Genomic DNA, 27,971 nt, shown 5'->3' on the forward strand with positions numbered 1-27,971 from the left:
GAACTGCAGAGGGCTGCTGCGGGGCAACCGAAGCCAGGCGACGGATTTGCCAGGCGTGAGTCACAAAACGGCCTCCTTCCCCCTCAAGAGAGGAAGCTCGGACCACCACTGGGACAGAAGCCGAGAGGCTGAGACACCGCAATCCGCCCAGCCTAAGGAGCCCGCAGCACTGCCCAGCCGAGCCCCAGTCCCGCGGCGGCGTCCACCTGCGCTTGCGCAGTCGGGCTCCGCCCCGCGCCCTCCAGGGCCCGCCCCGCCCTCTGCGTGCGCACCGCCTAGAGCCCGCCTCCGCTAAAGACTGCCGGCGCATGCGGCCGGGCTTATTCACTGGCTGCCAGGGTCTCCGCGCGCGTCGCCACTCAGCTCTGTTGCTGACGGGAGGGTCTGAAGCCGAGCTCAGGTAGGCTGACTCCAGGGATCCCGGGGGAACTGTTCTCCCGTGCAGGAGTCGGCGGCGTGAGCTGAGCCCGGCGCGGGACAGCCCCGTTGCCGGGATGACAGACACCGCTCCCCACCAATCAGGAGCGAGGTGGCTCGGCGTCCTGCCCAATGGGCTGCGTGCCTAACGGGAGTGGGGCGGGCGGCCCCGGCCGGCGAGGTGCCGGCTCCCGCGCGCGGGCCGCGTGGCCGGGCGCGGCTGGGGAGGGGTCGCCTTGGTCGCACGGTGGCTACAGGGGCCGCGGGGCCGGTGCTGCAGCGCCCGGCGGCACCCGATCAGCCTAGCCTGGCTCGTGGGACGGAGAGGGCCGTAGAGGCGCGGAGCCCCCTTCGCTCAGCCGTCTCCGAGGAAGCCCGGTGGCCGCCCCTCTGCTTTGGCCGCCCCGAGTCTCGGGCCTCAGGACCCGGGCTCAGCCTGCCCGGGTGCGAGTTCCAGGTCCGAGCGGGCCCACCGCGCGCTGGGGGATGGGATGGGCGGCCGAGCGCCGTGGGAGGAAGGGGCCTTTGAGCTCGCGGTGCCGACGGCCCCCCGGGCCGGCCCCTTTGGCCCCACAGCTCCCCTCCCTTCCTGGCGGCCCGGAGAGCGGATGCGGGCGTGTTAGAGTTCTCACGTTTGCGCGGCGCCCTTATGACCACACTCGTTAGAATTTTGAATCCTCAGCAGCCCTGTGACGCGGGCGATGCGGAGATTCTCATCCCCATTTTACAGAGGTGAGAACCCGGGCTTCCGGCAGCTCGAGTGACTCGACGGAGGAGGTCTCAGCACACGAGTGATGGAGCTGGAACTTATCTCATAGCAATGAAGGAAAAAGAAGCTTTTTATTCCAAATCTTTGTTGAATTTCTCTGATGCATTTTATTTATGTTACTTACGTGCCTAAAAACCCTCCAATGTCTTCAATCACCTTCAGAAAAAAGTTCACATCGGGCATTTGAGTTTGCACATGATTTGGCCCCTTGCCTACCTTTACAACTTATTTTCCACCACCCTTTTCTTGGCTATACCTCTGTTCTCTGTAGATGCCCTCACCTGCCTGTTCACTCTGTTTGCTAAAGTGTGCAGTCAGTCCTTCAAGGCCCATTGCAAGTCAGCAGCAGTGCAGGCCTGCAAAACAGCAGCAGTGTGGATCCTCCCCCACCCCCAGGATGTCTCTCGGTTCTGAAAGCTTTCTGCTCTCTTGTTCCCCGTTTATAGCCTTCATATGTTTCCCTCTGCTTTCCACCATGGCTGGATTACTCATTTATGTGTAAATGTATTGTCTCTCTACCCAGACTGCCAGCAACTTGAGAGCGGTTGGGCCCAAATCTGATTAATATTTGCTGCCTCCAAAGCTGTGTGGCATGGCCACTCTCACATAGTGGGTGGCCCATAAATGTGAGTGAATGAGCCTCCCACCTGATCTTTGTGTACATTGGAATATTTATTGCCAGGCACTGTGGGACTGCAGGAATCTCCCCCAGAGATGTTACCCTCTTAGTAAAATTGGGGCAAATCAAATGTAAATGGATGAGATGAGTCTTTTGTAGAAGTAATGCATTCAGGATGGCTGAGGAGTTTCTAGGAACATCCAAAATTCAGTCAATGAGAGCAGGGTATAGTCTCAGTAAGGGGTCTATCTGGTTAGGACATATCTAAATTGTAGCCAAGTCTGATGTTCATGCATCAGTAAGGTACTGTAAGGTGACAGTATTCCCCAAATAATAGAGACTTAACGGTCAAATAAATTTGGGGAAACTGCATCCTGTGTAGCCCTCTTGGGAGATCACAGTGTGGGTTAACTTATTTAATGCTCCCAGAGGTCTTTAAAGAAACTAGATGACTTTGTTTAATCAGCATTTCTCTGATTTATCTATCCGCAAAACCCTTTTTGGGACTGTCGTGCATTTTGCAGAAACCAAGAAGTAGCGCTTTTGGAAATACTGCAACAGAGGATGGAATGAGCAGGACAGTGTCTTCCGGCTGTCCCAGGAGGAAGACATTCTGAGCATTTTATTTTCTTGCCAAGTGTGTGTTCATTTCTGCTCTGAGGGGGGAGTGGGATGGGGGAATGCTTCAAAGAGACCTCCCCAGTTTTCTTGTTCCTTTCTTAGCTTATTTTTATTATAATTTGGCTTCACATGGAACGTTCCTGGAGGAGGAAAATATCCTGACGCTGCCAAAGTAAGCACTTTGTGCTCCTTGGCGATTGTGTTTCTCATTTTGGTCACATTTGGCTTTGCTGACCAAATGATGTTTCTGGGCCTCTGAAGCTGGGGACAAGTGATAAATCCTCCCTGGTGAGCTGTCACTGTCTCCTCACCTCTTGTCTGTGCTGTCCTTACATCTACCTCTTTCATACCTCATCAAGTCTGCTGCTTCATTTCCTGCCTTGACTGTACTGCTCTTTGGATTTAAGCTACTCTCCCCTCTGGAGTCCTCTGCCCATGATGTGCTTTAGACTGCTTTATTATCTGATGTTCCTTTCTCCCAGGTTATACAGTCTCTGTTCATGGCATACCTGGGAGTGATTGCTGGCAAGGAGTAAGCCGTTAAATTACAGACGAGAACTACCTTTAATTAAAAGCATTTTAGGTTTAGCTGCACCTACTTTTAAGTTTTGAAGTTCTTTCCTTTTAGTCTATCTTCCATAACCTAGAGAAGGTGTGTTTTCTTGGCAATACATTGTAGTTTAGCCAAAGACATTATTTCTTTGGTGGAGAATTGGAGTGTTTATCCAAGCTTGAAATTTTTTTCCCATATAGGGAAAATAATGAGGCACCTGCCTGGTATTCCAGTGTCTGGCCGTGATGTCAGCCAACATTTGGGGGACAGTGTACTATCAACCAGCTTGGAGCTGGTTTTTTGACTTTTGTTCTATTAGGTTGACTCTCAAGGTTCTTAGTTGTCAAAGCTTTGAACAAAAGCTACATTATCTGAGTAGCAGTTGTTTTTCTACCCATATTTGACTAAAGCCATCTAGTGATCCAAGAAACGTTTGTTATGCTATTTACACCTGACAAGAACCTTCCGAAGGCATGTGACAGATGAAGAAACTGAGAGGCTCTAAGAGGGTTCATAGCTAGTATTAATAATTGGCAGAGCCAATATTTGAACCCAGATGAGTTTGGTTTGTTGAGATACATTTATTTTATCTGTAATTTTTTCTTTTTCCAGGTCAAAAAGTAAAATGAAGTACATTCTAGTTACCGGTGGTGTTATATCAGGAATTGGAAAAGGAATCATTGCCAGCAGTGTGGGCACAATACTGAAGTCATGTGGTTTGCACGTAACTTCAATTAAAATTGATCCCTACATTAACATTGATGCAGGAACATTTTCTCCTTATGAGCATGGTAAGCAAAATGCATTTTTCCTTCCCTCTCCCTTTCTTTTTTCTTTCTTTCTTTCTTCTTCCCTCCCTCCTTTCCTTTCTTTCCTCCAGCCCTTGGGAATTCTGTGTACATTTTGCATAACTTCCATTTCCTGCCCTCTAGAAAGGTTCTCAGTGTAGCAGAATGATGCTTTTCTCACCTAGACAGGAAGAAGCAGAAGTCTTAATCGGCAATGCAGTGATTAGACTTTAGAGGTGTCTGTAATAAAAATAATCTTTTTGGTGGCTGAATGAAAGGTGGTCACTTCTCTTGAAAAAAGAGATCTGGTGACATAATTACATTTTTCTGACTATTTGAGAAGAGGGAGTATGCTTATTCTTTGAGACTTCAGTCTTTAGAAATAGAGTAAGTTGATAGAAGTTGTAAGGAAATAGGTTTTGGCCCAATATAAGGAAGACCTTTATAATAGTAAGCACCCTCCAGGAGTGGGGTGACTGACCAAGAAGTTGTTGAATTATCTTTGGTAAGATGTTGAAACAGAGAGGCTAAAGGACCACTTGGTAGGTATGCAAGCAACAGCTAGACGCTGGATTTGAAGGACCTGTAAGTTTGGGATTCTAGTTTGCTAATACTTTGGATAATAGAAATGAAGATCTTTGAGGTGAGTGAAAAGTTGAAACCTTTAAGGGAGGGTAGGAAAAATATATCGCTTAAGTTTCTAAATTCTGTATTCATACTCATACTGTCTTAGGCTGAGGTAAAAGTCTATAAAGATTAGTGTCACTAGAGTAAAAGTCCTCATGTAACAAACAGTGTCAGGAAAAGATCCATATACTGGAGTGGTATTTATACAGAAATCTTGAGCAGAGGATTAGTTATCTCCGAGGGGAAAAATAAGGCATTTTTTTCCTCTCTTATTTTTGAGCTTGTCTCCTATTGCGACGGTAGGATTGAATCATTCTGGGCACAGTTTCAAGAATGAAGTTTCAAGGAATGAATGTGAAAGGAATGGGGGGAACTTGTGCAGTTTCCCAGCTTTGTTGAGAACTAAAGCATAGTTGAGAAGCTAATTTTTATAATCAGCACAAACATCATATGCATGTATCTTATGTAAGTTTTGAATGAAATCATACTTTCATCATACTTTAAACTTTGTTATGCTCAATTGGGAGACTTTTCTGAAAGTTCTTTTTCTCTGGGCAGCAGATGCCGTACTATTGGAAAGTCCTGTATATTCCTACCCCTCTGGGCTATCATCTGTCTCTTTCCATTTTATTCTGTTTTATAATTCGTCCTGAATAAGTGTGAGTTTGTTGACAGGCCAGAAGTCTGATGTTAGCTTGGAAAATGATTGATAATTTTTCTTTTATTTGTGTCACAATTAGTTTTCTAGAAATAAATTTCTCTGGTTCATATCAAGTTAATGCAGACTTTGTTCTATCTGAATGTTTGTATTTCAGGATTCAAGTTATGCCACGGTATGTGTACTTTCACTTCCCTAAATGTTTGCCCTGTTCACTGCAGGTGAGGTTTTTGTGCTGGATGATGGTGGGGAAGTAGACCTTGACCTGGGTAACTATGAGCGGTTCCTTGACATTCGCCTCACAAAGGACAATAATCTGACCACTGGCAAGATATACCAGTACGTCATAAACAAGGAACGTAAAGGAGATTACTTGGGGAAAACCGTTCAAGGTAAGACTGGATTTACCGTTAAGGTTAAAAAATCTTAACCAGTTTAGTTTCTTTTGAGTACAAAAATTTACATTTTCTGTGATGTCAGCATGAAACTGTCAAGGTACTGTTGTTGAAACATGCCTGCAGTTGAAAATACAGAATTGCATAGCCATTTACTAAAAAAAGAATTTGAGGAAGCCATTGCTGCTCTGCAGATGGCCCAGGAGCTTGTCAGTCCAGCCAAGGCAGCATGATTTGAGTCCAGAGAGCTGTTGTTTTTAGTCAGTGATGGGTGTGAAGTGGTGAAGACACCTAGATGAGAGCATTAAGCCAGGTGGCATGTAGCTTGTGCATCTGGGACTGACTGTAGCCAGTGATAAGGAAGTGAACATCTGTTGTGTACGCCGGTTTTCATCGGTGGCATATGGGCTGGGTGAGTCTGAGAAGTGGGTTTCTGGGTCCTCCCGTGCTTTCACCAGCACAGCTTCACTTATATCTATTTGCTGTTTTGGGGTTTTGCATAAGTGTTCATTTGAGAAGAGTATTTTGCTGCTTTAAAAAGGTGGGATTGGAAAACCACTGGTCTAGAAAAATGGCAGCAGCTCAAATTTTGGGGTCGCCGAACGGTGGCTTTCATCTGAGTTATGAGAGCAAATCTGCTGTTGGCTTCAGACTCCCCTGGACAGAAAGCTGAGGGTCACACTGATCGCTGGCTCTGGTTGGGTTGTGTTTGGATCTTAGCTCTGCCACTTACCAGCTTTATGAACATGGGCAGATTACTTAACTTCTTTGAGGTATGGTTTCCTTTCCTATAAAGTGAAGATCACAACATCCACTTCTGTGGGTTGTTAGGAGGATTGAAGCAGCTAAGTCAATAAAGTGTTTCCCTGAGTTCCTGACACATAGAAAGGGTCAATTAGGAATAAAATGATTTTGATCGTACAGTTCGTTGTCCTAGGCCTCTAATGCGTTCATTCATTTATTCATTGTCCATCAAATATGTATCGAATGCTCACCGCGGTCAGATCCTCGCTGGTGCTGATAAAATGAGTGATTCACAAGACCAGCGAGGTCACTGCATGGAGGTTCCCCGTGGGAGAGACAGACTGCTAGGAGCTGTGAAGGAGACGAATGTGTGAGGAGAGAAAGAGTGGCTGGGGCAAGCCACTTGGGACAGACGGCCAGGGAGCCGCCCAGCAGAGGCCAGTCACGGGGAGGACGGAGGAAGGACGCAAGGAGGAGGGCACAGCAAGTGCAGCGGCTCAAGGCCACAAAAGGCTTTGGTTGGTCAAGGAACAGACGGGAGGCCGGGGTGGCTGAGGCACAGTGATGAACGGGGATGGTCAGAGAGGCGGATGACGGGGACCACAGCCAGGTTCTACCTGGCCAAGGAGTTCGGACTTTACTCAGAGCACTGGGAAGCCACTGAAAAGTTTAAACATGGGAGTGATGAATTCTGATTTGCATTTTAAGAGATCACTTGGGCTGCTGTGTATGGAACAGATAATGAATATCCTTGTGCTTGAGGCACTGCTGTTTAACTCCAGTGACCGGAGTTAAATAGTAGTTGTCAGCCCTCAGGAACTTGCAGTCTGAGGCCAGTAACTATGGTTTTTAAAAAGCATTTAGCAGTAGCTGGCATTTGTTGAGCACTGACATGCTAGGCACTCTGAGCATTTTACAAGTGCTATCATAAAATTTCCACAGTTTTGTGAAGTAGAAGTTATTACAGATGGGGAAAACAGGCTTAAGGATAGTGAAGTAATTTGCCCAGAGATCTACAACTAAATGAGTGGTGGGACTGAGATGTGAATCCAGACATCCTGACCCCAGATTCTGTGCTCGTAGCCATTCTGCTAACTGTACCGTCTCTGCAGTGGATTGTCTACCCTTTGGTAACCGGAAACACATGGAACAGGGTCCTGGCAGGCACTCAGGTGTGGTGTGAGCAGTAGGGGTGGCCGCAGTCTGTTGTGTCGGTATGTGGCCAGAACGGTGACCTCTGATGTGGTTGGGACACCACTTTGAGCCTCTCTCTCTTGCAGGGTTTCCAGCAACAACTTGGAAATCTGGGAAAGATTAGTTGAGGCCAATTAAAGGAGGCCTCAAAAGTATTTTTATGACCCCATTGCAACTCTGTCCAGGCAAAGAGAGCAGCAGTTTGCTTTAACAATGAGTGTATTTGCCTCAGTCAGCGCTGATGGACGAGTGTCAGTTGCGTATTTCTTTTCTCTCTCCCAGTTGTCCCTCACATCACAGATGCCATCCAGGAGTGGGTGATGAGGCAGGCATTGATACCCGTGGATGAAGATGGGCTGGAACCTCAAGTGTGTGTGATTGAGGTTTGTATGATCGCCGCATGTGTGAATAGGTGTTATTTATCTCCTTAGTCAGCCAGCGACAGCTGATAGGACAATTTCCAGTGAAACTTTGCCTTCCTGTCTCTGTTAGTGCAGTATCTTGCAACGTGGCAGGTACGGGCACAGTGACAGTCGTGGAATGGCCACTCAGGAGAAAGCAGTACTTTGTCCAAACAATACTTCTTTTTTTAGCATTTATTGATTCACTTGGTACTAAGTGTACCGATAGGAGTGGTGTGACACATCTTTATCCATCTTTGGAGAAAGTCGGTAGATCTTTTGCTTTCCTCTGGCAGGAACATTCCTCTCTCAATGAACTTCATTTGGTTTCAGTTTCAGTATTCCTGCTCTGCTGATCCTAGCTGTTGGATCTCAGTGTTCCTCTGATAACAGGAGACTCAAAAATTCCAGCAGTTTATAACTGATGCTTTTTAGTACAAAAGTTACTGTTGCTTATCTAAGGAGATTTAGATTTTTTTGCTTTGTGATTCTCATACAAATAAAACTCCTGGTCCCTCTCTCACCTGCCCTTTTTCTTGAAATGATGTGGAAAGACCCATAATAACCTTGGGGCATGATGAGCCTGTCCAAAAAAGTAACCTTTTAGCACAAAGAAATGTCTAATCACTGTTAACTGTTGTAGAAAGTCTGTGTCACACTGTTAATGATCCCTGTCAAGATGACAGAGCAGTTAGAAAACTAAACCGCCAGAGAAGGGCGTAGTGCTTCCCCTCTAAAATGACTTTGTCCTTCCAGCTCGGTGGCACTGTGGGGGATATAGAAAGCATGCCCTTCATTGAGGCCTTCCGTCAGTTCCAGTTCAAGGTCAAGAAGGAGAACTTCTGTAATATCCACGTCAGTCTAGTTCCTCAGGTGAGACGTTTGTCAGAGTTTTACTTTGGGGAAATTAGGAGGAGGGAAAGGTTGATTTTCACTTGTGTCTAGTAGTTTGCAATACTTGACGTGCAGGAAGCTGGGAATAAAGAACTTCTTGGCCGGGGGTGGCTCACCATGCCTGCAATCCCATGCCAGCACTTTGAGCCTCCAGGCGTGAGGATCACTTGAGGCCAGGGATCTGAGACCAGCCAGGGCTGGAGCACCCGTCTCTATAGAACAAAATAGAAAAATAGTCCCAGCTACTCGGGAGGCTGAGGTGGGTGGATTGCTTGAGCCCAGGATTTCGAGGGTGCAGTGAGTGAGCTATGACCACGCCACTGCGCTCCATGGGCGACAGAGCGAGACCCTTCCTAATTTTTGTCACTGTTGACTCTTTACAATATTTGTCTTTGTGGATTTTTGTTTTTAAGAACAACCCCTTTACTCTGTTATACCATATGGTAAAGACAGATGCCCGTGGTCAATCTACCATCGTTAATTATACCTGCTCTGATTTTAATTTTTTGAATTTCCATTTGATCTTTTAAAATAGGATGATTATAATAAAGTTAAATTCACAAAGAAGTGTTTGTTTTATTTAGAGTCAAGGTCTCACTCTGTCGCCCAGGCTAGAGTGCAGTGGCATGATCATAGCTCACTGCAGCCTCCTGCCTCGAGTTCCCAAGTAGCTGGGACTACAGGTCTGCACCATCACGCCTGGCTCATTTTTTTATTTTAATTTTTTTAGAGACAGGATCTTGCTTTGTTGCCTAGGCTGGTCTCAAACTCCTGGCCTCAAGCCATCCTCCCACCTTGGCCTCCCAGTGTACAGTATTTAGATATTCAAAAGTATGTCAGCCCTGAAGAGGGCTGCAGGCACGGAAGGGTGTCTAGTGTGGCAGGGGAATGAGGGAGGGCGGGGTCCTCATTTAACAGGATAATTAATAGAAAATGCCTCAAACTAAATGTCAGGAATTAGCAGTAAAGCATGCCAGAGGGATCAATTAAAAGAGTTGAAGAGCAGTTGTTTCTAGCATTTGGAAAGTGGGAGAGGGTGGGGAACCACCGTGTGTTAGGACAAACCCTGTACAACTATGGGACTCTAAAATACATGCACTTGTAACTTTGACAAAAGTAATTCTATTTCTCTATTAAAAGGGGTTCAGGGAAAACTCATACTTAAATTCTTTAACCTAGAGAAACTAACTTGTTTTTCTTTTTGTAAAATAGCCAAGTTCAACAGGGGAACAGAAGACTAAACCCACCCAGAATAGTGTCCGAGAACTTAGAGGGCTTGGGCTTTCTCCAGACCTGGTAAGATTTCTTGATTACCTGGTTTCAGTGTGATCTTTTACGTCTAATTAAAATCACTCCTCCATGACAGAGAAGACCTTTGTCATCTTAGCATGCTCTTGATGGTAATTAACGACGGGAGAGAGAGGTTTAGTGCTCTGAACCAGGGCTATTGTTGTGAGATTTGAGATCTTACCTGGCTCGTGTGAGGTCTTGGCATTCTCCTCTCTGTGCCTTATGTCTCCTCTTAGTCCTTCACTTACTCTCCTTTTCCTTGCTGCTCGTGAATGTTCATTAAAGAGGAAAAGCCTAGTTAGCTTCTAGATCATTATCTGTTCATTTGTACTACCAATTCTCCAGTGTGAGATTTAGGATTTCAGTTTTGAAAACAGGCAATAATAGTTTTGTGTATTATGTGCATTGTGCCAAGAATTAACATTTTCATTCGTCTTAACAATGTGATGTCTGTCTTCACTTCAATCAGGAACCCCCACCCTGCCCCCACAGTTGTGTAATTCGTTCCTTCTATTAAACCGTCTTATTTTCTTTACTGCCAGGTTGTGTGCAGGTGCTCAAATCCTCTTGACACCTCAGTGAAAGAGAAAATATCGATGTTCTGCCACGTTGAACCTGAGCAAGTAAGTAGAAATTCCATCTCTGTGTAGGTCATTTTTTTGCTTTTAATTATCCTAAAGCCTCTTGATCAGTTTCATGAGGCTTGCTGTTACTTTGTAATGGGAGACAGTCACCTGTTCCCTAGAAGGACTGATTGCCATTGGCTCTGATTCACCTTCACCTGCCTCGCGGTTCCCTGAACGCACTTGGATCCCTCCTCCTCCTCTCTGCCCACTTTACGCTCCACCAGGCTGAATGTCTTTCAGTTCCCGTAGTGCACTGACCGATTTCTGTCAGGAATCCGTGTCCCCTCTCCCTGTTGGCATGGCAGTCTACTCATTTTCATCCTTGGGGGCTAATGAGGACTTAGTGTTGTCTGAGAAACTCCTGGCCCTCAACCCTCAGGGTTAACACATCCTTCTCTGGGCTCCTTGGTGAGCCCTTCCTCCTGTCCCTTGTGTGCGTGTGTGTCCATGTTTGTCTTCCCTCACAGACCGTGAGCTTCTGGAGGGCGAGGACCACCTTACTCCACTTTATGTTTCTCATGCCTGGAGTCTAGGGTGCTGTAGGCTCTCACGCATAGTTACTGTAGCTATGGTACGGGAAACCCAAAATTTTGGAACTTGTAATGTATCTAAGTGTGGTGCTTAGTATGAGAATTCTAGTGGTGATAAGTTGAGATTGTGGCTTTGGCCAGGTTTGGGTGAAGGAGAGTGGAAGGGAAGTTGGGGTCAGGAAATGTGCAGATGAGGCTATGGAGGGTTTATTTCACTACTAGGTTATTTGAGGGTCAGGAGACTAAGTAGGAGAGCCCAGCTGGCCCAGAGAGGGGAGCGGCAGCAGCAGGGTTAAAGTAAGAGCAGTCCATGTATTTACAAGATTATGAGGGAGTGTGGAGGTAAATAGAAAGCAGTTAAAATCATTGGCCAGGCATTTCCATAAACAGAGCGAGAGGAAAGCTTTTGGCCCCAAGCTTCAGGGCGTGAGGGCCTGGGGTCAGGGCTCTTGGGCCTGAGCTCAGTCAAAGGAGTCTGCTTCTCACGGAGCAGGTGGAACACGGAGTAATTTTAGTGTGCTCGACAGCCCTTTACCATGCACTTTAATTATTTTAGATATTTCTGTCCTAGCAAGTGAAGGGACTTCAGTTCTGTAGCAGAATAAGTTGTCATTAAAGTTATTTACTGATAAAAATGTAACGAGTACTTAAATTTCCATACTTCAATTTCAGACCTTTTGCCTGTTTTTTTAACTGAGCTGTAAGAATTCCTTATGTAGTCTGAATACAAGTCTTTTATCAGGTATATGATTCGCACAGATTTTCTCCCTGCCTGTGGTTTGTCCTCTCACTTTCTTGGTAGTGCCTTTTGGAGCACAAATCTCTTAAATTTTGATGAGGTCCAGTTTATCTATTTTTTTTCTTTTATGGACTGTGCTTTCACTGTCATACCTTAAACTCTTCGTTTAAGGTCATGAAGATTTTCTTGTTTTCTTCTAAAAGTTTTATAGTTTTAGGATTTACATGATCCATTTTAAGTTTATTTTTGTGTATAGTGTGAGATTAGGGTTGAAATTCATCTTTTTGTACGTGGATCTCTGGTTGTCTCAGCCCCATTTGTTGAAAAGACTATCTTTTTATAATGTCCTATGCTTTTCTTTATGAAGGAGCTTTTTAGGTTCATTAATCCTCATAAAGTTGTTTAGATTTATTTATAGCAACTCATAGTTTTTGTTACAACAGTCAATGGCACTTCATGATTAGATATGACCCACATGTAGAAAACCCTGCTGATTTCTGCCCATTGATCTATAGCCTAGCATCCTCACTAAAATTTTATGTAGTCTAATTGTTTACCTGTCAATTCTGTTGGTTTTTATGGATAAGCAATGATTTTTTTTTTTTTTTTTTTTTTATGGAAAAGGAGAGCTTTATTTCTGCATGTTACATATGACCCGTATTCACTCTGGGGTGGAAACTTACATGTAAATGTATCACAGTTAGGCCCTGTGCCTCAAAGCAGGTGCACGAAGGCACCCAAGTACGCAGTAGCTCGTGGAAGAATGTCTCCGAAATCAGTCTCTTGTCTAGTTGAAGCTGTGGTTATGGCTTGTGGTACAGGAGGTCTGGCATTGGATGAGCTCCAATTGCTTCAATATTGCGATAAGCAATGACATTGCATGCATTATTCAGTGGCAATTTTTTCTTGTTTTCCAGTTCTTTTTTTCCCTTGTCTAATTGTGATGGCAAATATCTCCAGTATATCCTTGAATAGAAGTAGTGATGGCGGTCATTCTTGCCTTTTTCTGGACTTTAAATATTAAACATTAATATTTAATGTTAAACCGTGTGATGTTACTGTTGGTTTTTTATATTTTTAAATTTTCCATAATCTTAATTCACCAAGAATTTTTAGTATGAATGGATTTTGAATTTTTATCAAGTCTGCGTCCACTGAAGTGATTTTTTTCCTCCTTTTATTTACTTCTGTGGCAAATTCCATTCTTAAATTTCCTAATGCAGTGGTTCTCAAACTTTGCTGCACATTGGAATCATTCGGGGAGCTTTAAAAAATATTGCTGCCTACCTCCTACCCCTAGGGATTTTTTTTTTTTAATTATTTTTTATATAATAGGGGGTCTTCCAGTGAGGACTAGAAAACCTGCTAGACAAATTCTAAAAGAGCTCTAACAGTACCCCTAGAGATTCTAACTTAAGTGGTCTGGGATACAGCATGGCTTTTGGATTTTTATAAGTTCCTCTGAGTGGTTCCAGTATGCATCTGGATTTGAGAACCACTGTTTCAGGAGTTCCTGGGATAGGTCCTCCTTGGACATGATTTTTTTTTTTTAAACTCCATCTGTGATTTGGATTGTGATTTTTTTTTTTTTAAAGGATTTTTGCCTCATTTTTATAATAGATTAGCTGCTAATTTTTCTATTCTTCTTGAGTTTGTTTTGGTAGTTTATATTTTGTAGGAAGTTGCCCTTTTTTCTGTTTTCAAATTCCGAAGAGTTATTTTCTCAAGGTCACACAGCCAGTAGGAAGCTGCAAGCCCAGTGGGTTTTTGTGTTTACCAAATGACTTGCTTTTTCCTAAACAGGTGATCTGTGTCCATGACGTCTCATCCATCTACCGAGTGCCCTTGTTGTTGGAGGAGCAAGGGGTCGTAGATTATTTTCTTCGAAGACTCGACCTTCCTATTGAGAGACAGCCACGAAAGATGCTGATGAAGTGGAAGGAGATGGCCGACAGGTTTGTTTTGCCCAGAGGAGCTGGGAGAGCCAGCCTTCCTTCTCTCTCTTCTAGGTGCTCAGGGAATCCAATTCTTGCTATGGCACTTTAGCACTCCTGCCATCAACTCGTGTTAGAGAGGTCTTGATGCTAAGAGATGTTCAGAATGTTCAGAAAGGATCTTAGCTGTCATGTAGCTGCGGCACAGATGAGCAGGTCCTGGCAGGGTTGGGTCAGGGGCTGGGCCTCCAAGCAGTGAGTTTAGGTTATGTTCTGTCATGCTTGTCTCTTACTGACTAGAAGATCAGTGCAAACAGGCATCCTAGTGGCGGCAGGTTAGCGCACACAGCTGAAGCCCACACACTGGCTGACCATGGCTGGAGCACTCTGGGTAGTGTCCTAGATGTTTGAACTGCGTTTGGACACGTGCCGCTCACCCTGCACCAGAAAGGGATCAGTGCTGCTAAGCTCAGTACTTCAAGGACTGTCCCATTCCACTACCTCTTCTGAAAGCTCTGCAATGCTCTCCTGTCACTCCGAAGATCATCACTCAGGGTTTCAGAGCAACAGTTGAGCCTTATTATAGTTGCAAAATCAACATGATGTTAGAAGCATTTGGGGAGGGAGGACTCATTCCATTGCTTTTTGATATTTACTTTCATTTTGACATTTTCCCTTTCAGTCTTTGTCTGTTTATATGTAGCTACCAAAATGGCACACAGTTTTATGATCCTTTTCTTCATAAAACATTCTGAGCATTTTGTTGTTAATAATTGTCCGCTACAATGAAAGTTTTTAATGAGTACAGACTTTTCTATTGTGAATGTCCCATGACTTGACTCTTCCCTTCACCACGTTAACTTTTGCGAATTGTCTGTTCATGTCTGTTAATTTTTTCTCGTCATTTTGTATTTAAAAACATTTTTTTTTGTAAGCAAATTTGTTTGAGATTTTGAACTGTGTTTTTGTAACAGCATCTAAAATCCTACTTTCTTTACAAAGCCTGCCATGGTGATCTGAAAATTGCTGCTGCTTTACTGGTCTGTACACAGAATTCAGATCATATCCACTCCCATTATAATCTTCTCGGACATATTTTCTTCCTCTTCAAAAAGCTATTATGATCTCATCATGGCGTGTACGTTCTAAGTAATGGGTGTTTCTTGGCGTTTGTTTGACAGATATGATCGCTTGCTAGAGACCTGCTCTATTGCCCTTGTGGGCAAATACACCAAGTTCTCAGACTCCTATGCCTCTGTCATTAAAGCTCTGGAGCATTCTGCACTGGCCATCAACCACAAATTGGAAATCAAGGTAAGGAACATTGGTGCAGGCACAGTGGGGGTGGTGGGGTGGGCAGGGAAGCAGGATATATTCTAGATGCTGCATGTGTATTTGCTTTATAGTTTTGGAGCTCTGGATTTCTTTTTAGGGATTAAAAAAAATTTGTGGTTGCTTCCTGGCTTTGAGAAAACAATAGAGCATTTTCAGGAAATAATGGTGAGAAAAGACATTTAGAGTAGAGGGTGAGAGGTGACTACATAAAATTGCCCCGTGGGAATGGGGGCCCTGGTGGACCAGAGGCTTGTTGCGCAGTTGATGGCACTGCTTAGACACCATTCCAGACACCTGGCGGCCCTTGGAGACTGTGGCCCACGGGCTGCCTTTCTAACCTGTGCTCGTACTGCCTACCTCACCTATAAAGTGGAAATGAAAGTATCTACCTCACGAAGCTGTGGCGGTTCTCTGAGACATGCGGCTGGTCACCCAGCCAGTTCCCGGACCACGGGTGGCACTCAGTTAATGGCAGTTCCTGTGTTCTGGTCAGTTCCATGGTGGGAGTGTCAGGGCATAGGTGCAGTAGAGTGTCGTGGTTAAGAGCATAGATCCCAGAGCCAGATGGCCAGGGCTCTGTCGCCTGCAAGCTGTGAGACCTGGACAACTTAGTGAATCCTCTTTGTGCCTCAGTTTCCTCATCTTTAAAAAGGGATGGTGATAGTGCCCTCCTTGTAGGGCTGTGTAAGAGCTTCATGAATTAATCCAGAGTGCTGAGAGCTGCCTGGCCTGTGGTAAGCACGGTCTGTGTCAGCTCTCCTTGGAAACCCTTCTACCTGTCCCCTCTGTTCCTTCCAGCTCACTAGCCGGAGCTTCTCAGGAGGAGACGAGAGTCAGAGGTAAAGTGGCCCTTGGTTCTGAGGCTGTTAACTAGACCCCATGGAGCCGTCCCCGCTACTGGCTTTGGGGTTTGCCTCCCACTTCTCCAGGTGTTTCTCAGTGTGAGGATCGAGTTTGCTTTGTGTTGGTGGACAGGTTCCCGCAGAATGACATGTTACACGTGTTTTAAGAGTTGGAGGATCCCATTATGCGGCCCTGACTTATTTTTTGCTAGTTCCTCCATCATTCATTTATCCTCCCCAACTGGAGTTGGTCTGTGGCTACCAGGTGTTAGAAGGGCGGGCTGAGACACGAACAGTCAACAGCCTCTGCCTTCGAGGATTATCGAGTCTCTTAGATCCGAAGGGAACGCACAGGAGAGAGGATGAGCCTGCCTTGGCAGACACGTAAGGAGGGCAAACTTCCTCAAGGAGGGGCCCCAGGGCAGGCTGGGAGATGGAGAAGGCAGAGGGAAGGGCGTTCCTGACAGAAAACAGGCAGAGCATGTCCGAGGGCTTGGAGTGTGGAGCAGTCGGGAACGCAGTGGACGGAGACCGTGAATTGGAGGCTGTTTGGAGATAGGCCGGCGAGAGGCTGGCGAGAGCCCAGTCATGATTTCTGTGACCAGGGATCATGCCTGGATCTTGCCCTGAGCTTAAAATACTTGCATTTTATTGTATGTAAATTATACTTCAACACAGTAGGAAAAAATGAAAAGAAAAAAAAAAAAGGAAACAGGTGGGAGACAGGCTGGGGAGAGTGTCACCTGAACAGAGAACACTTCAGAGTCTGCTCCGGTGGCTTGGCTGAGGCCACATCCTAAACAGCCCAAGTGTAGAGTGGAGAGAGCCGGATTTGGGAGTTAAATGATTTTGAAAAAAACTGTTGTATATTAAGATGACCACTTTAAAGCCAACATTAAGAAAGATGGAGGCTGGGTGCGGTGGCTCACGCCTGTGATGTTAGCACTCTGGGAGGCCAAGGTAGAGGATCACTTGAGGTCAGGAGTTGGAGACCAGCCTGAGCAAGAGTGAGACCCCGTCTCTACTAAAAATAGAAAAAATTATCTGGGCGTGATGGTATGTGCCTATAGCCCCAGCTACTCGGGAGGCTGAGGCAGGAGGATTGCTTGAGCCCAGGAGTTTGAGGTTGCTATGAGCTAGGCAGATGCCACCGCACTCTAGCCTGGGCAACAGAGTGAGACTCCGTCTCAAAAAAAATAAAATAAAGGCCGGGCGCGGTGGCTCACGCCTGTAATCCTAGCACTCTGGGAGGCCGAGGCGGGTGGATCGCTCAAGGTCAGGAGTTCGAGACCAGCCTGAGCGAGACCCCGTCTCTACTAAAAATAGAAAGACATTATATGGACAACTAAAAATCTATATAGAAAAAATTAGCCGGGCATGGTGGCGCATGCCTGTAGTCCCAGCTACTCGGGAGGCTGAGGCAGTAGGATCGCTTAAGCCGAGGAGTCTGAGGTTGCTGTGAGCTAAGCTGACGCCACGGCACTCACTCTAGCCTGGGCAACAAAGTGAGACTCTGTCTCAACAAAAAAAAAATAAATAAATAAATAAATAAATAAAATAAAATAAAAATAAATAAATAAATAAAATAAGAAAGATGGAACATCGATGATATTATTTAAAATTTATGAAAGCGCAGTCTGGAGTCATGAGCCGGTTTCTCTCTCCCCCTGTCTGAACAATGCCCAGTACATAGATTCCACGGACCTGGAGCCAGGCACCTCGCAGGAAGAGCCCGTGCGCTACCATGAAGCTTGGCAGAAGCTCTGCAGCGCACAGTGAGTAGCGCTTCTGCCTGCGGTTTCCAGGGGGTCTGGTTTGTTTTCATGAAGTCCTGTGCTTTCATGTACTCTAGTAGGAAGGAATGTACTTGCTAAAATATCTCTTAATTATTGAAAAGACTACACACCATATGATTTAAGCCTTGTAAAAATGCAGCTTACCAGAATCATTGGATCTGAAGGAAACCTAATTTTTGTGATATTGCTTACCGTAGGCCTCTATTGATGAGGCTTATTTAAAGATTTTTCATTCAGAACATGTGATGAGTACCCATCAGTAGAGTCTCATAAATCGTTTTAGGAAGCTTCCTAAATCCCCCTGGAATGTTCAGCAGAAAAAATTTTTAAAAAGGAAAAATATATGATAGTAAAAAATGAGCAAGGATTTCTGGTTTGCTGGAATAACTGAGTGTTACGGAGCTGCACGGCTGCTGAGACTTTTGGCCAGTGTGGCGGACCGAGCTGATGGAGAAAGGCCCCCTTCCTACTCAGGGGAGCATTTTAAGCCAAGAGGTAAAATAAATAAAGTATGTTAAAGAATATGAGCAACTCAGTGTCTGTGGCAAGTGCTGTAGCAGTATTACAGTTTTGTATACTGTCTTGCTTTTCACTGGTAGTGCACATTTTCTTGTGTTGCTAAGAAAAGTCCATGGTTAGGTTTGCAGTTTTTAATTTTGAGGGGTTTATGTACAGCTCACTGACAGTCTTTAGCACATGTAGTCCCACTAGCGGAACGGATGGAGTAACGTCGCGGCGTCAGCGTCCTGGGGTGGCTCCTTAGGTGGCTGCTGCAAGCTGGAATGATGAAAAAGGGTGTGTTCTCTTGTGCAGCGGCGTGCTGGTTCCAGGAGGATTCGGTGTTCGAGGAACGGAAGGAAAAATCCAAGCAATCGCCTGGGCTCGGAAACAGAAAAAGCCTTTTTTGGGTAAGGAGCTGGCCATGCACTCTTCACTCAGAGTAGGAAAGAGTAAGAAAAGGTGCCGCGTGGGGCCTATAAATAAAGCAGGGAGGTTATTGAAACGTGCAGCTCAAGTAGAAAGAAGCCTTTTTGGTTCTCTCTGGGAGAAATTCACACTTGTAAAGTGGAAAGTTGTGCTTGTGAGCTACACGCAGATGTGATGCAATTCTGAGAGTGAACTATCTATTAGGAAACCTGTCCACTGATCAAACGCAGTAGTTCGTAGTACGCAAGGTTGAGTTGCACATCCTCACTTGGCACCACAGCCGACTGTACGAAGTGATTTTGGATGCCTCCGGGTGCTGTATGTCTTAGTAATTTTCAACTTGATCAATTGTAAGTGAGAATTTAGGGAAAGGAAACTTGAATTTTAAAGTACTGAATGGAGTATTGCTTATTTCTAAAATTGGATAAGGTTGCAAAACCTGGAGTCTTCGTGTACCTTAGAGCCAGTTTTTGAAATCTACTCTAGGTAAAGTGTCACAGCAGGGGATGCTTGTTTATAGCAGGGAGTTAGAGTTTGTGATAATAATTCTGTGAACAAGCCGGGCACAGACTCCATGGCAGGCTGGTGGGAAATGTAGGAGCTGCCTTTTCAGTGGAGCTTTGTTTGTTTTTCCCTCCGCCTGGAAGGTGTGTGCCTAGGAATGCAGTTGGCAGTGGTTGAATTCTCAAGAAATGTGCTGGGGTGGACAGGTAAGTGCGTGTTAATTCCCCCTCCTGTGTTTCCTGGGGGGCGTGAAGCCCGTGGCATCGTGGGTGATGGGCAGCTGTGGGGAGGGCGGGTCTGGGCCCTCGGCACCTCGCAGCGTGCAGGGAAGGGGCTGCCTGGCTTACTCAGGTGCAGCACGGCTCCTCCACACAGGGGCGAGGCCGCAGCCGAGCAAACAGTCCTTTGGCCCTCTGCCCCTGCATTCCCTGTTCTAGAGTTGGTCTCGCTTTGATCACCATGGCTGCCATCTGGAGCTGGTGCCCAGCAAGAAGTCCCTGGCCTCAGTGAGGCTTGTGCAGTTGTTGTGAACTTGGGCTCTGGAGCGATCAGACCTGGGCTCAGATTCTGACTTTATCATTTATAGGTGACTTTAAGCAAATTACTCAGCCTTTCTGGGCCTGTGTTTCTTCTCTAAGATGGGAGTAATAGTAGTACCTACTTGACGTGGTTGTAAGAATTAAATGATGCATGTAAACCGTCCCTGGCAGTGCCTGGCAAGTAGGAAATGCTCACTGTGTATTGCTGTGTAACAGACCACCCTGAAACTCAGTGGTTTCCAGCAACAGTGAGTGATCGTTTTGCAGTATTCCATGGCTCGACTTAGCTAGCTGGTTTTGCTCCATGTGGTGGCGGCGTATCTGAGATCACGTACTCCTGCCTTGCGTTCATCCTTGTGCTTGGCCTGGTAGGGATGTGGAGGTGGTCTCCCACGTGGTGGCTCATCATTGGTTCATTCAGCCCAAGCTCCCTCACACATGGCGACCAACTAGCTTCCAAAACAACAGGCCCACTGTGCAAGCACTCATCAAGCTTGCCAGTGTGCACTGGCCAAAGCGAGTGACACGGCCGAGCCCAGCGTCAGTAGGGGAGGGGAGCACGCACGGGCGTGAATACCGGCTGTGTGGTCCGCTGGGGCCACTGATGGAGTAGTCTGCCACAGCCCGTCTGTTCTCTGCGGCCCAGCGGACAGATGCTAGATCTTCAGAAAGACCTCCTAAGTTCTATGAAAAATAAACAATGCAACCCGAAGGGATGCAGGAGCAGTCTGATTTTACAAAGCCTGAGTGATTCTTCAGTGGCCAAGTTAGGGCTGGGATTTATTTCACCTGTTTCCTGAGTGGCGTCTTCACAGTGACCCTGAGGTGGGGGTGGCTGTTTGGCAGGCACGGTGCCCTGTAGTCCTGGCTCATCACCTGCCACCTCAGAGCTGGCTTTCTGGGCTCCCTGGACCCTTTCCCAGCCCACTCCCTGCTGACTCCCAGTCAGGGTCCCAGGTGGGTGGGTGCCCTGGTGATGAGCTTCCCCTTCAGTGGAGCTCAGACCCTGGTTCAGGCCAGGAGGGGAAAATACCTGCTCTGACACAGAAGGAGCTGGACGCAGCACCGGGAACTGGGGCCTTTGCCTTTCGGTCGTCAGCGGGTTTGCCTATGGTTAGATGGTACATTCAGTAAAGGGTAGAAAGGCTATTTCAGCTGAAACCAGTTAGTTTCTGATTTAGCTACTCAGTGAGGCAGTTGAATAGGGCAGTGTGTTAGATCCTGAGAATGAAGGAAATGTAGAAGAAATAGTACTTGCTCATGTTGGAGTGAGAGGGGAGTCGGAAACAAAAGTGAAGACATACATTAAGACGGGTGGGGGCGGGGAAAAAAGACAACAATATAAAAATTGTTGTAAAGATGTATTATCTACATACAGACTTTTAGGATATGCCAATGGTTTTGATCTCCCCATTTTGTACAGCTTGACTTCCTAGAGAGGTATAGATTTAATGGAATAAATTCACCTGTGTTTGTGTGCTGAGGGTTTTATGTCTTAAAACTTCTGTCCCTAGTTTTTGTTCCAATCATTAATCCTAAACTGAGGAGGGAATTGTGATTTAGAGCTTAGCAAAGAAACTAATAAATAATCACTTTTGTTTTTAACCATTTTTGTGACACAAGTATTTTGACTTTTCAGATGCTAATTCTACAGAGTTTGACCCCAAGACCAGTCATCCCGTGGTGAGTCAAGTGTGGCACCTCCACAGGGCTCAGGAGGATGTGTAAGGGGCATTCATGAGCGTGACTGATGCTTAGCGACAGGGAGTGAGACCACGTGCGTCCATTCCAGACAACCCTGAGGTCTTGGGCTTTCAGACCGACCTCACGGGAAAACCTTTTATTTTTTCATTATGTAATTCCTCACTAATCTTTCCAATTTACCCTAGGAAGTTTGAAAGACAGGTACCAGTCCAGCCAACTACAGGGGTTTCTTGATTAAAATACTTCTCCATTTCTGCTCCCCTCAGCTCCCAGGAGCTCCATGTCGATAATACTAATTTGAAACACTTAAGCAGGCACGATTCTGTGCCAGCTGCTGTTCTCACCCCCTTACATATAGTCACTCATGTAACCCCAACCACAGTCCCGGGAAACAGGCTTTTCATTGGAGAACTGCTGGGATCTAGCACTGATTGGTGTAACGGCATCAAAAGCGTTTTCAGGCCAGCATACCTCATGTTAGATCTCGTGCCAAGGGCATGTGGCACTGCCCAGCCCACTGTATTGCTAAGGCTCACGGAGGAGGGACCGTGCCTTTTTTCATCTTTGAATCCCCAGCTCAGGGGTGACAGGCATGTAAAGGGCATTATTTTTCTCAGCATTCGAGTGTTGAGTACCTACTACGTGCTAGGGGCTGCCCTTGCCACTGAGGATGCTGTGCTACATGAGGTGGACACAGTGCTTGAGCTCAACAGCACTTGGGCAGCACCAGTGTGTTTGCCGACCTGAAATTGAACTTCGCTAACACTAAGACCTCTCGAGGGGCTGAACAAAGGTTTCAAAGTGTGGGGTTTTGGGATAAGGGGGAGCAGGGCACAGAGAAGGCCCTGGAGGTCGGAAGGCACTCGGGGCGCTGGGCTGAGAGGTGAGCTGGACTGTCCCTGCTGGGCGCCGTGGCCCACCTGTTCCACAGACACTTGCTAAGCTCCTGCTGGGTGCCCGCCCTGCCTCCCCTGCCTTTGAGCAGCTCATCAGGCTGGCAGGGGAGACAGACGTGTTATAACCTGTCTAGTCTCACATCCACGCGACTGTATTAGCCGCTCTCAGAATGTGCCACTGACAAGCCGGAGTGCTGGAGCAGGAATAATCTAAGGAGGGAGCAGCTGCTTGAACCTCTGTGCAATAAAGATTTAAAAATGAGCACTGGGAGGCATTTTCCCCTGTTCCACAATGAGAACCTACTCAAAGGCTTATTCCATTTAGCGAAGGTGATCTGTCTCCTAACACAAGCAGAGTTTTGTAGTTCATGTGTGTTTTCTGAACATCTCCAGGTTATAGACATGCCAGAACACAATCCTGGGCAGATGGGCGGAACCATGAGGCTGGGCAAGAGGAGAACCCTGTTCCAGACCAAGAACTCGGTCATGAGTAAGAGCTGCCCCGCGCTGGCCCAGCCCTCAGCTCGGCATGTCCAGGACGTGTGTCTCAGGGTGGTGCAAAGCCACTTCATTTGAGTCAACTTAAACAGATTTTATTCTAACAAAGTAATAATAGGCGCCAAAGACTTAGGGAAATTTTGGGAGGAAAATATTTGTCAAAATGACTCTATTAGATGCATTTTTTTCTTTCTTGCCCACTGGGAAAATTCCGCCTTTACTCTGTTAGCAGAGGCAGCCTGTGTCTGTCCGGAGGGTCCAGGGCAGCACAGTTTGAGAGTCACTTGAATAGGGAGATCTTTGGGGATTTTTAACCCTAATGTTCTGTGGGTTGGGGGACATCATTCGGTGACCGTGAACAAGTCGGTACAGGAGCCACTTGCAAATGCAGCGCCTGTCTGGCTGCAGCCACCGGGTGCTAACGACCTTTGATGCCTGCGATTTGAACTGCACGGTCATCAGAGGTCATTGGTGCAGCTCTTAACATGTCCCCATTCCCCGCAGTATTCTCAGGGCCTTGACTGGGTGACATATCCTGATTGTTTCCCAAGCAGTTACTAGCAGCGAAGCGCTCGCACTCAGCAGTCGTGTTTTGAGGGTGGCGGTGAACATCAGTTTCTGTTAGTTTTCCTTACTGTGGTCAGAAGGAGTCAGAAGTCCCAGAATTAGTCAAAGTTGTGCTGTTAAGAGCAGGTGACTATGGCAGAGTGGTGGAGCCAGCCTCAAAAAGGCCTGGCCGCGTTGGTGGGGAAAAGTAAACCGGGAAGCAGAGCGGGGTTGTGCGTCATTCATTCTGTGGAATCATTTCTTCACCCCCTGCATGTTTGTTTGCAGGGAAACTGTATGGAGACCCAGACTACTTGGAAGAGAGGCACCGCCACAGATTTGAGGTGAGGATTCGAGCTGGCTTCTTCCTGTTACCGGGAAAGACAGTAAGCTGAGAGGCCAACAAAATTATTTTTCATGCTTCAACAGGTAAATCCAGTGTTGAAAAACTGTTTGGAAGAGCAAGGCTTGAAGTTTGTTGGCCAAGATGTTGAAGGAGAAAGAATGGAAATTGTGGAGTTGGAAGGTGATTATTTGGGCATTTCTATTTAATGGAAAACTTAGCAGGGTTTTGTTTGCATGTGGGAAACTGTAAAAATGTATCTTATCACTCCCGACCTAACAGAATTAGGAAGCGGGGCTGTCATGTGAGGGAAAGGGTCTTGGGGATTGAGGGTCTGGAACCCTGAGAAGTTCATCCTTGTGCATGGCCTTCCCTGGGCAGCTGTTTACCTTCTGGCCACAGTTCCTCCTCCAAAATGAGAGTCTGGACCTGGTCCTCTCAAGTGAACTGCCTGGCCCAGCGGGCAGGAGTCACGGGAGCCAGGGTCTCTCTCAGGCAGGACCCTGGAGAGGAGGCGCCTTCAGCTGGAAGGGGACAGCAGTGCTGGAGAAGGGGCATCAGATTGCTCGTGCTTTGGGGTTACCTGTGCCTAGATTCAAATGAAGAAGTCATTTTCAAATAATTTTAGGGTCTGTGGAAATGCCAAACCGTTAACAAGATTTTTTCCTCTCATCTTTTACATTTTATGCATAACATACATAATGAAGCTGTATCTTTTGAATTTCTCTTGCAGATCATCCCTTTTTTGTCGGGGTTCAGTACCACCCTGAGTTTCTGTCCAGACCCATCAAGCCCTCCCCGCCGTACTTCGGCCTCCTCCTGGCGTCCGTGGGGCGGCTCCCGCATTACCTCCAGAAGGGCTGCCGGCTCTCGCCCAGGTGGGTGCACTCTTTGCCTCACTGACCGACTCCTCTTCTAGGCCTTTAGGGGGTCCCTGGGTCATTACAGCGAGGTGTCACAGTGAGTCATAAGAAAAAGCCACTGGTTCCTGGGCCGGGTGTCCTTGGATGGGGTGTCACGTGCTCCTTCTCAGGTCTGCCCAAAAGCTTCCTGTCCTTTCTCCGTGTTCCCCCAGGCTGCTCCCCACTGTGTTAGCGAGGTTCCCTCCCACCTGCAGCATCCAAGCTCCAGTGGTGCTGGCAGGGTCCTGTCTGGCAAAGGACCTTTTGGTCCATGTTTAGGGGAAATCTGGCTTTTCGGGGGGGGGGGGGGGGCAGGACGGGGCGTTGCCCATTGCTCCCGTTGTCTGAAACCAGTTACTCCGAGGTGGTGTTGAGGGCGTCACGACTGAAGCGTAAATAGAGTGTGCATCTTGTAACTAGAAGAAGAAAATCCCTCCCCAGCTTCATGCTGAATACATTATGCAGTAAAGAGCCTTTCTGATTTCTGCTGTGTGCAGGCAAGTGTGCCTGTAGTGATGGTGGCTACAAAAACAGGGAAGTAAAGTGAGTTTTTGCTGGGAGATGCTGAATGAACCATCTGAATTCTGCAGGGACACCTACAGTGACAGAAGTGGAAGCAGCTCTCCTGACTCTGAAATCACTGAGTTGAAGTTTCCATCAATAAATAATGACTGATCTTGTAACGTAAGTGATAGTTTTAAGATTTAGTTTAAAAAAAAAAAATAACACTCTAGGGTTACAAGAATACCGCGTAAGTTTAGTGCTGAAATTTATCTGCCAGAGAATGAAAGTGGTGAGGTCAGTGTAGGTGTCCAGTGGACAGGCCGTCCTCCGAGTCACAGCACACCTGCCCGCCCCGCTTCGGGGGCCACCGGGGAACAGCGGTCACCGGGCAGTCGTGTCATTACTGATTGCTATATTCAGGAGCCAGTGTGGCCAACTCTGGGGGAACTGGGTTCTAAGACCCTGTTTCCTGTAGCTGTAAACTTGGAGATCTTGAAAGAGGTGACGGGTATGACAATGTGGCATTTCTCATTTTTTGCTTTCAAGCTTTCATCGGAAAGTACTTTAACACTGCTTGTGAAACAGTTTTGTATTGATTGCTGCTTATTCTGAAAATCCAAACAGTCATCGAACACTTGGAACGTTTGGCTTTATAGTAACAGGGTCTGTCGGTGTACAGAGTGCACCAGCTGTGGGCACTGCCGCGAATCATAAAAGCCCTTCAAGATAACTGAGTGGGCTGTGTTGATGGAAGTACAGAGTCTTCATCAGAAGCGAGTGGGGGTGTTGGAGTCTGTGGGTCTGGAAGGAGAACCAGAGATACGGGTGTGGTCCCACTGCGGGGACCCCACGGGTCCCTGGGCATAGGTGAGACACGCTGCCGCCCTGTGGCGTGGGCAGGGGGACCTCCCTGCACGCTGTGTACCGTATGTTCACCACCACGGGCCTCTGGTGCTGGTCCAGCGCTGGTCTGATCTAATGATCACAGCCGCTTCCCCTCTGCCCTGGCGGATTGGCCACCTGACCTGCGATAACCGTGATAGGCTGGCGGGCTGGGAGGTGAGTGAGGGTCAGCAGGAAGGCCGTGTTGCTCCCTCCAGGCCAGGTAAGCATTTAACACAGACGGACTCATTATTTCCTGACCACACAGTTTGCTGTAGGCTGTGTGACAGCGTGAGAAACTGATAAAAAAAGAAACTTTCACAGTACAGGAGGTAGATACTGGATCGATTATATGGGACTTCTGACTGCCTTACCAGTGGCACTTTTAAGAGGCTGGGTGCTGTGGAAAAAGAATGCTTGTATTAGGACAGATGTAGAAGTTGAGATGTGAGTCGTGAAAAAGTGTGATTCTGTAGGAATTATAGATTTAGCTTCTAATTATTCTTATTAGGCTCCTGTTCTGCCGTGAAAAACAGGCATAGTTTCCCATGACAGCTGACTATAAATTCTGACTTTTCTACTTCAACATGCATCTTATAATTGCTAAAACGTATTTTTTTTTTTTTTTTTTTTTAAACAGGGATGATTCTTCATGAGAGCCTTCAAACTTTGGTAGCGTTTACAGCTTTGATTTTACACTCGGCTTTCGACACTTCCTTTAAATTATGTTTTTACTAAGATTATTTTATTATAGGGGAAAGGTTTTGGGAAACTTTGTCACTTGCATGTCCCATCATGTGTCCTGGCTCCTCCTACATGGTGTTCTGCCTGCTGTGCCACCGTTTCCTTTGCAGTTCTTGAGTTTCTGAGACGAGAAGCGGCACCGAGGGTGGTTGGGGCTGGTCGAGTGCCTCAGCGATCACCTTGTTTGCCCAGCTACCTCGCGTCACTGCCTGTTGCTTTCCCGTTACAAAGTGTGCCACGGGGCCTGGATGAGCACAGAAGGATGACTGTAGCTAGTACTTGCAACGCTTGGTGCCGGGAACCTGAGGGCTGCTGGCCACTGAGAAGCAGTGAAGCCAGAGACAGATTCTCAATACTGCCCTGAGTTGTGGGGACTCTCAGTGCCAACTTTTGCTGGGTCCTCATCACCCCAATGGATGGTCAGTTTGGTGTCACGTGAAATAGCAAGAAGTCTCTCTCTCTCTCTGAAGTGTGGTCTTAAAATCTCCCTGCCTCTGGCTGCTCTTCCATTCCTGGGGCTGGGAGACACTCCTTGCATCAAGGGGTCACTTTAAAAAGAACAAAGAGTCTTTTGGGGAAACTGCCTCTAACACCCTCTCATATATAGACAGCTTTGACTCGAGGGTACTTTTTTCTTTCTGGATGGTGTTATTACTGCAGTTGAAATGCAATATAAAAGCTATTTTCTTAATGTGACATTAACAATAGGCACAGCCGTGTGCATCCTATATTCTGGCTGGACTCAGTGTATACTCTAACTTAAGAAATAAATAATGCAGAACAAGAGACGTGCTTTGTTTTCCGTTCTCTGTGCCATCTGGATGGAAAATGCGCGAGTGCCGGGCGTGCCGTGCACAGTCACCTCACTGTGAGGCCCGGCGCCCCTCCAGGCGAGCAGCCTCAGGTGAGCGAACAACCTGATAATTTGTTTACAAACTAAGAAATGAGCCCTGCTTTTAATAGGAACCAGAATTTTCCAAAAAGCCTTCAAATACAGGTTCTCAACACATAAAGAGAGCAATTAAAAGATGCGTGAGCGCTGAGTATGCTGCTTGCTGTTGGGAAAGGGGCGGGAATGAACACGTGTTATTTAGGAAGGTCTTTTCCTCTGCAGGTCACCGGACCTGGGCACTCCACATACACAGCCAGGGGGCGGCAGACTAAGACTGCTTTGTGCCCTGGTTCTTCCTCCCCCTGTAGCCTTCTGAGT

The 27,971-nt window shown here is 46.7% G+C and overlaps 1 protein-coding gene and 1 non-coding gene across 3 annotated transcripts; one reads left to right on the plus strand and one right to left on the minus strand.

The window, feature by feature from the left end:
* The first annotated feature begins 268 nt into the window (after positions 1-268).
* Positions 269-27,549, plus strand: CTPS1 (CTP synthase 1). 2 transcript variants are annotated; one of them, XM_069477779.1, is made up of 19 exons: positions 269-400; positions 3,592-3,770; positions 5,274-5,444; positions 7,668-7,768; positions 8,543-8,659; positions 9,893-9,976; positions 10,513-10,593; positions 13,669-13,820; positions 14,981-15,113; positions 17,663-17,751; positions 18,586-18,680; positions 19,347-19,409; positions 21,382-21,425; positions 22,736-22,832; positions 23,675-23,730; positions 23,816-23,912; positions 24,463-24,607; positions 25,222-25,315; positions 26,658-27,549. In XM_069477779.1, the coding sequence occupies exons 1-18, from the start codon at positions 309-311 to the stop codon at positions 25,304-25,306; spliced, it is 1,881 nt and encodes a 626-aa protein (XP_069333880.1). In that variant the 5' UTR covers positions 269-308; the 3' UTR covers positions 25,307-25,315; positions 26,658-27,549. The 2 variants fall into 2 exon arrangements, with proteins under 2 accessions (XP_069333880.1, XP_069333881.1); XM_069477780.1 differs by lacking the exon at positions 269-400 and adding an exon at positions 822-874 and having other exon boundaries at positions 26,658-27,492.
* LOC138391120 (U7 small nuclear RNA) lies at positions 13,200-13,261 on the minus strand. Its single transcript, XR_011234741.1, has one exon. It is a non-coding gene; the product is annotated as a U7 small nuclear RNA (small nuclear RNA).
* Positions 27,550-27,971: the final 422 nt, after the last annotated feature.

Source organism: Eulemur rufifrons, chromosome 8 (assembly GCF_041146395.1).
Source record: "Eulemur rufifrons isolate Redbay chromosome 8, OSU_ERuf_1, whole genome shotgun sequence".
In the NCBI taxonomy this organism is placed as follows: domain Eukaryota; kingdom Metazoa; phylum Chordata; class Mammalia; order Primates; family Lemuridae; genus Eulemur; species Eulemur rufifrons.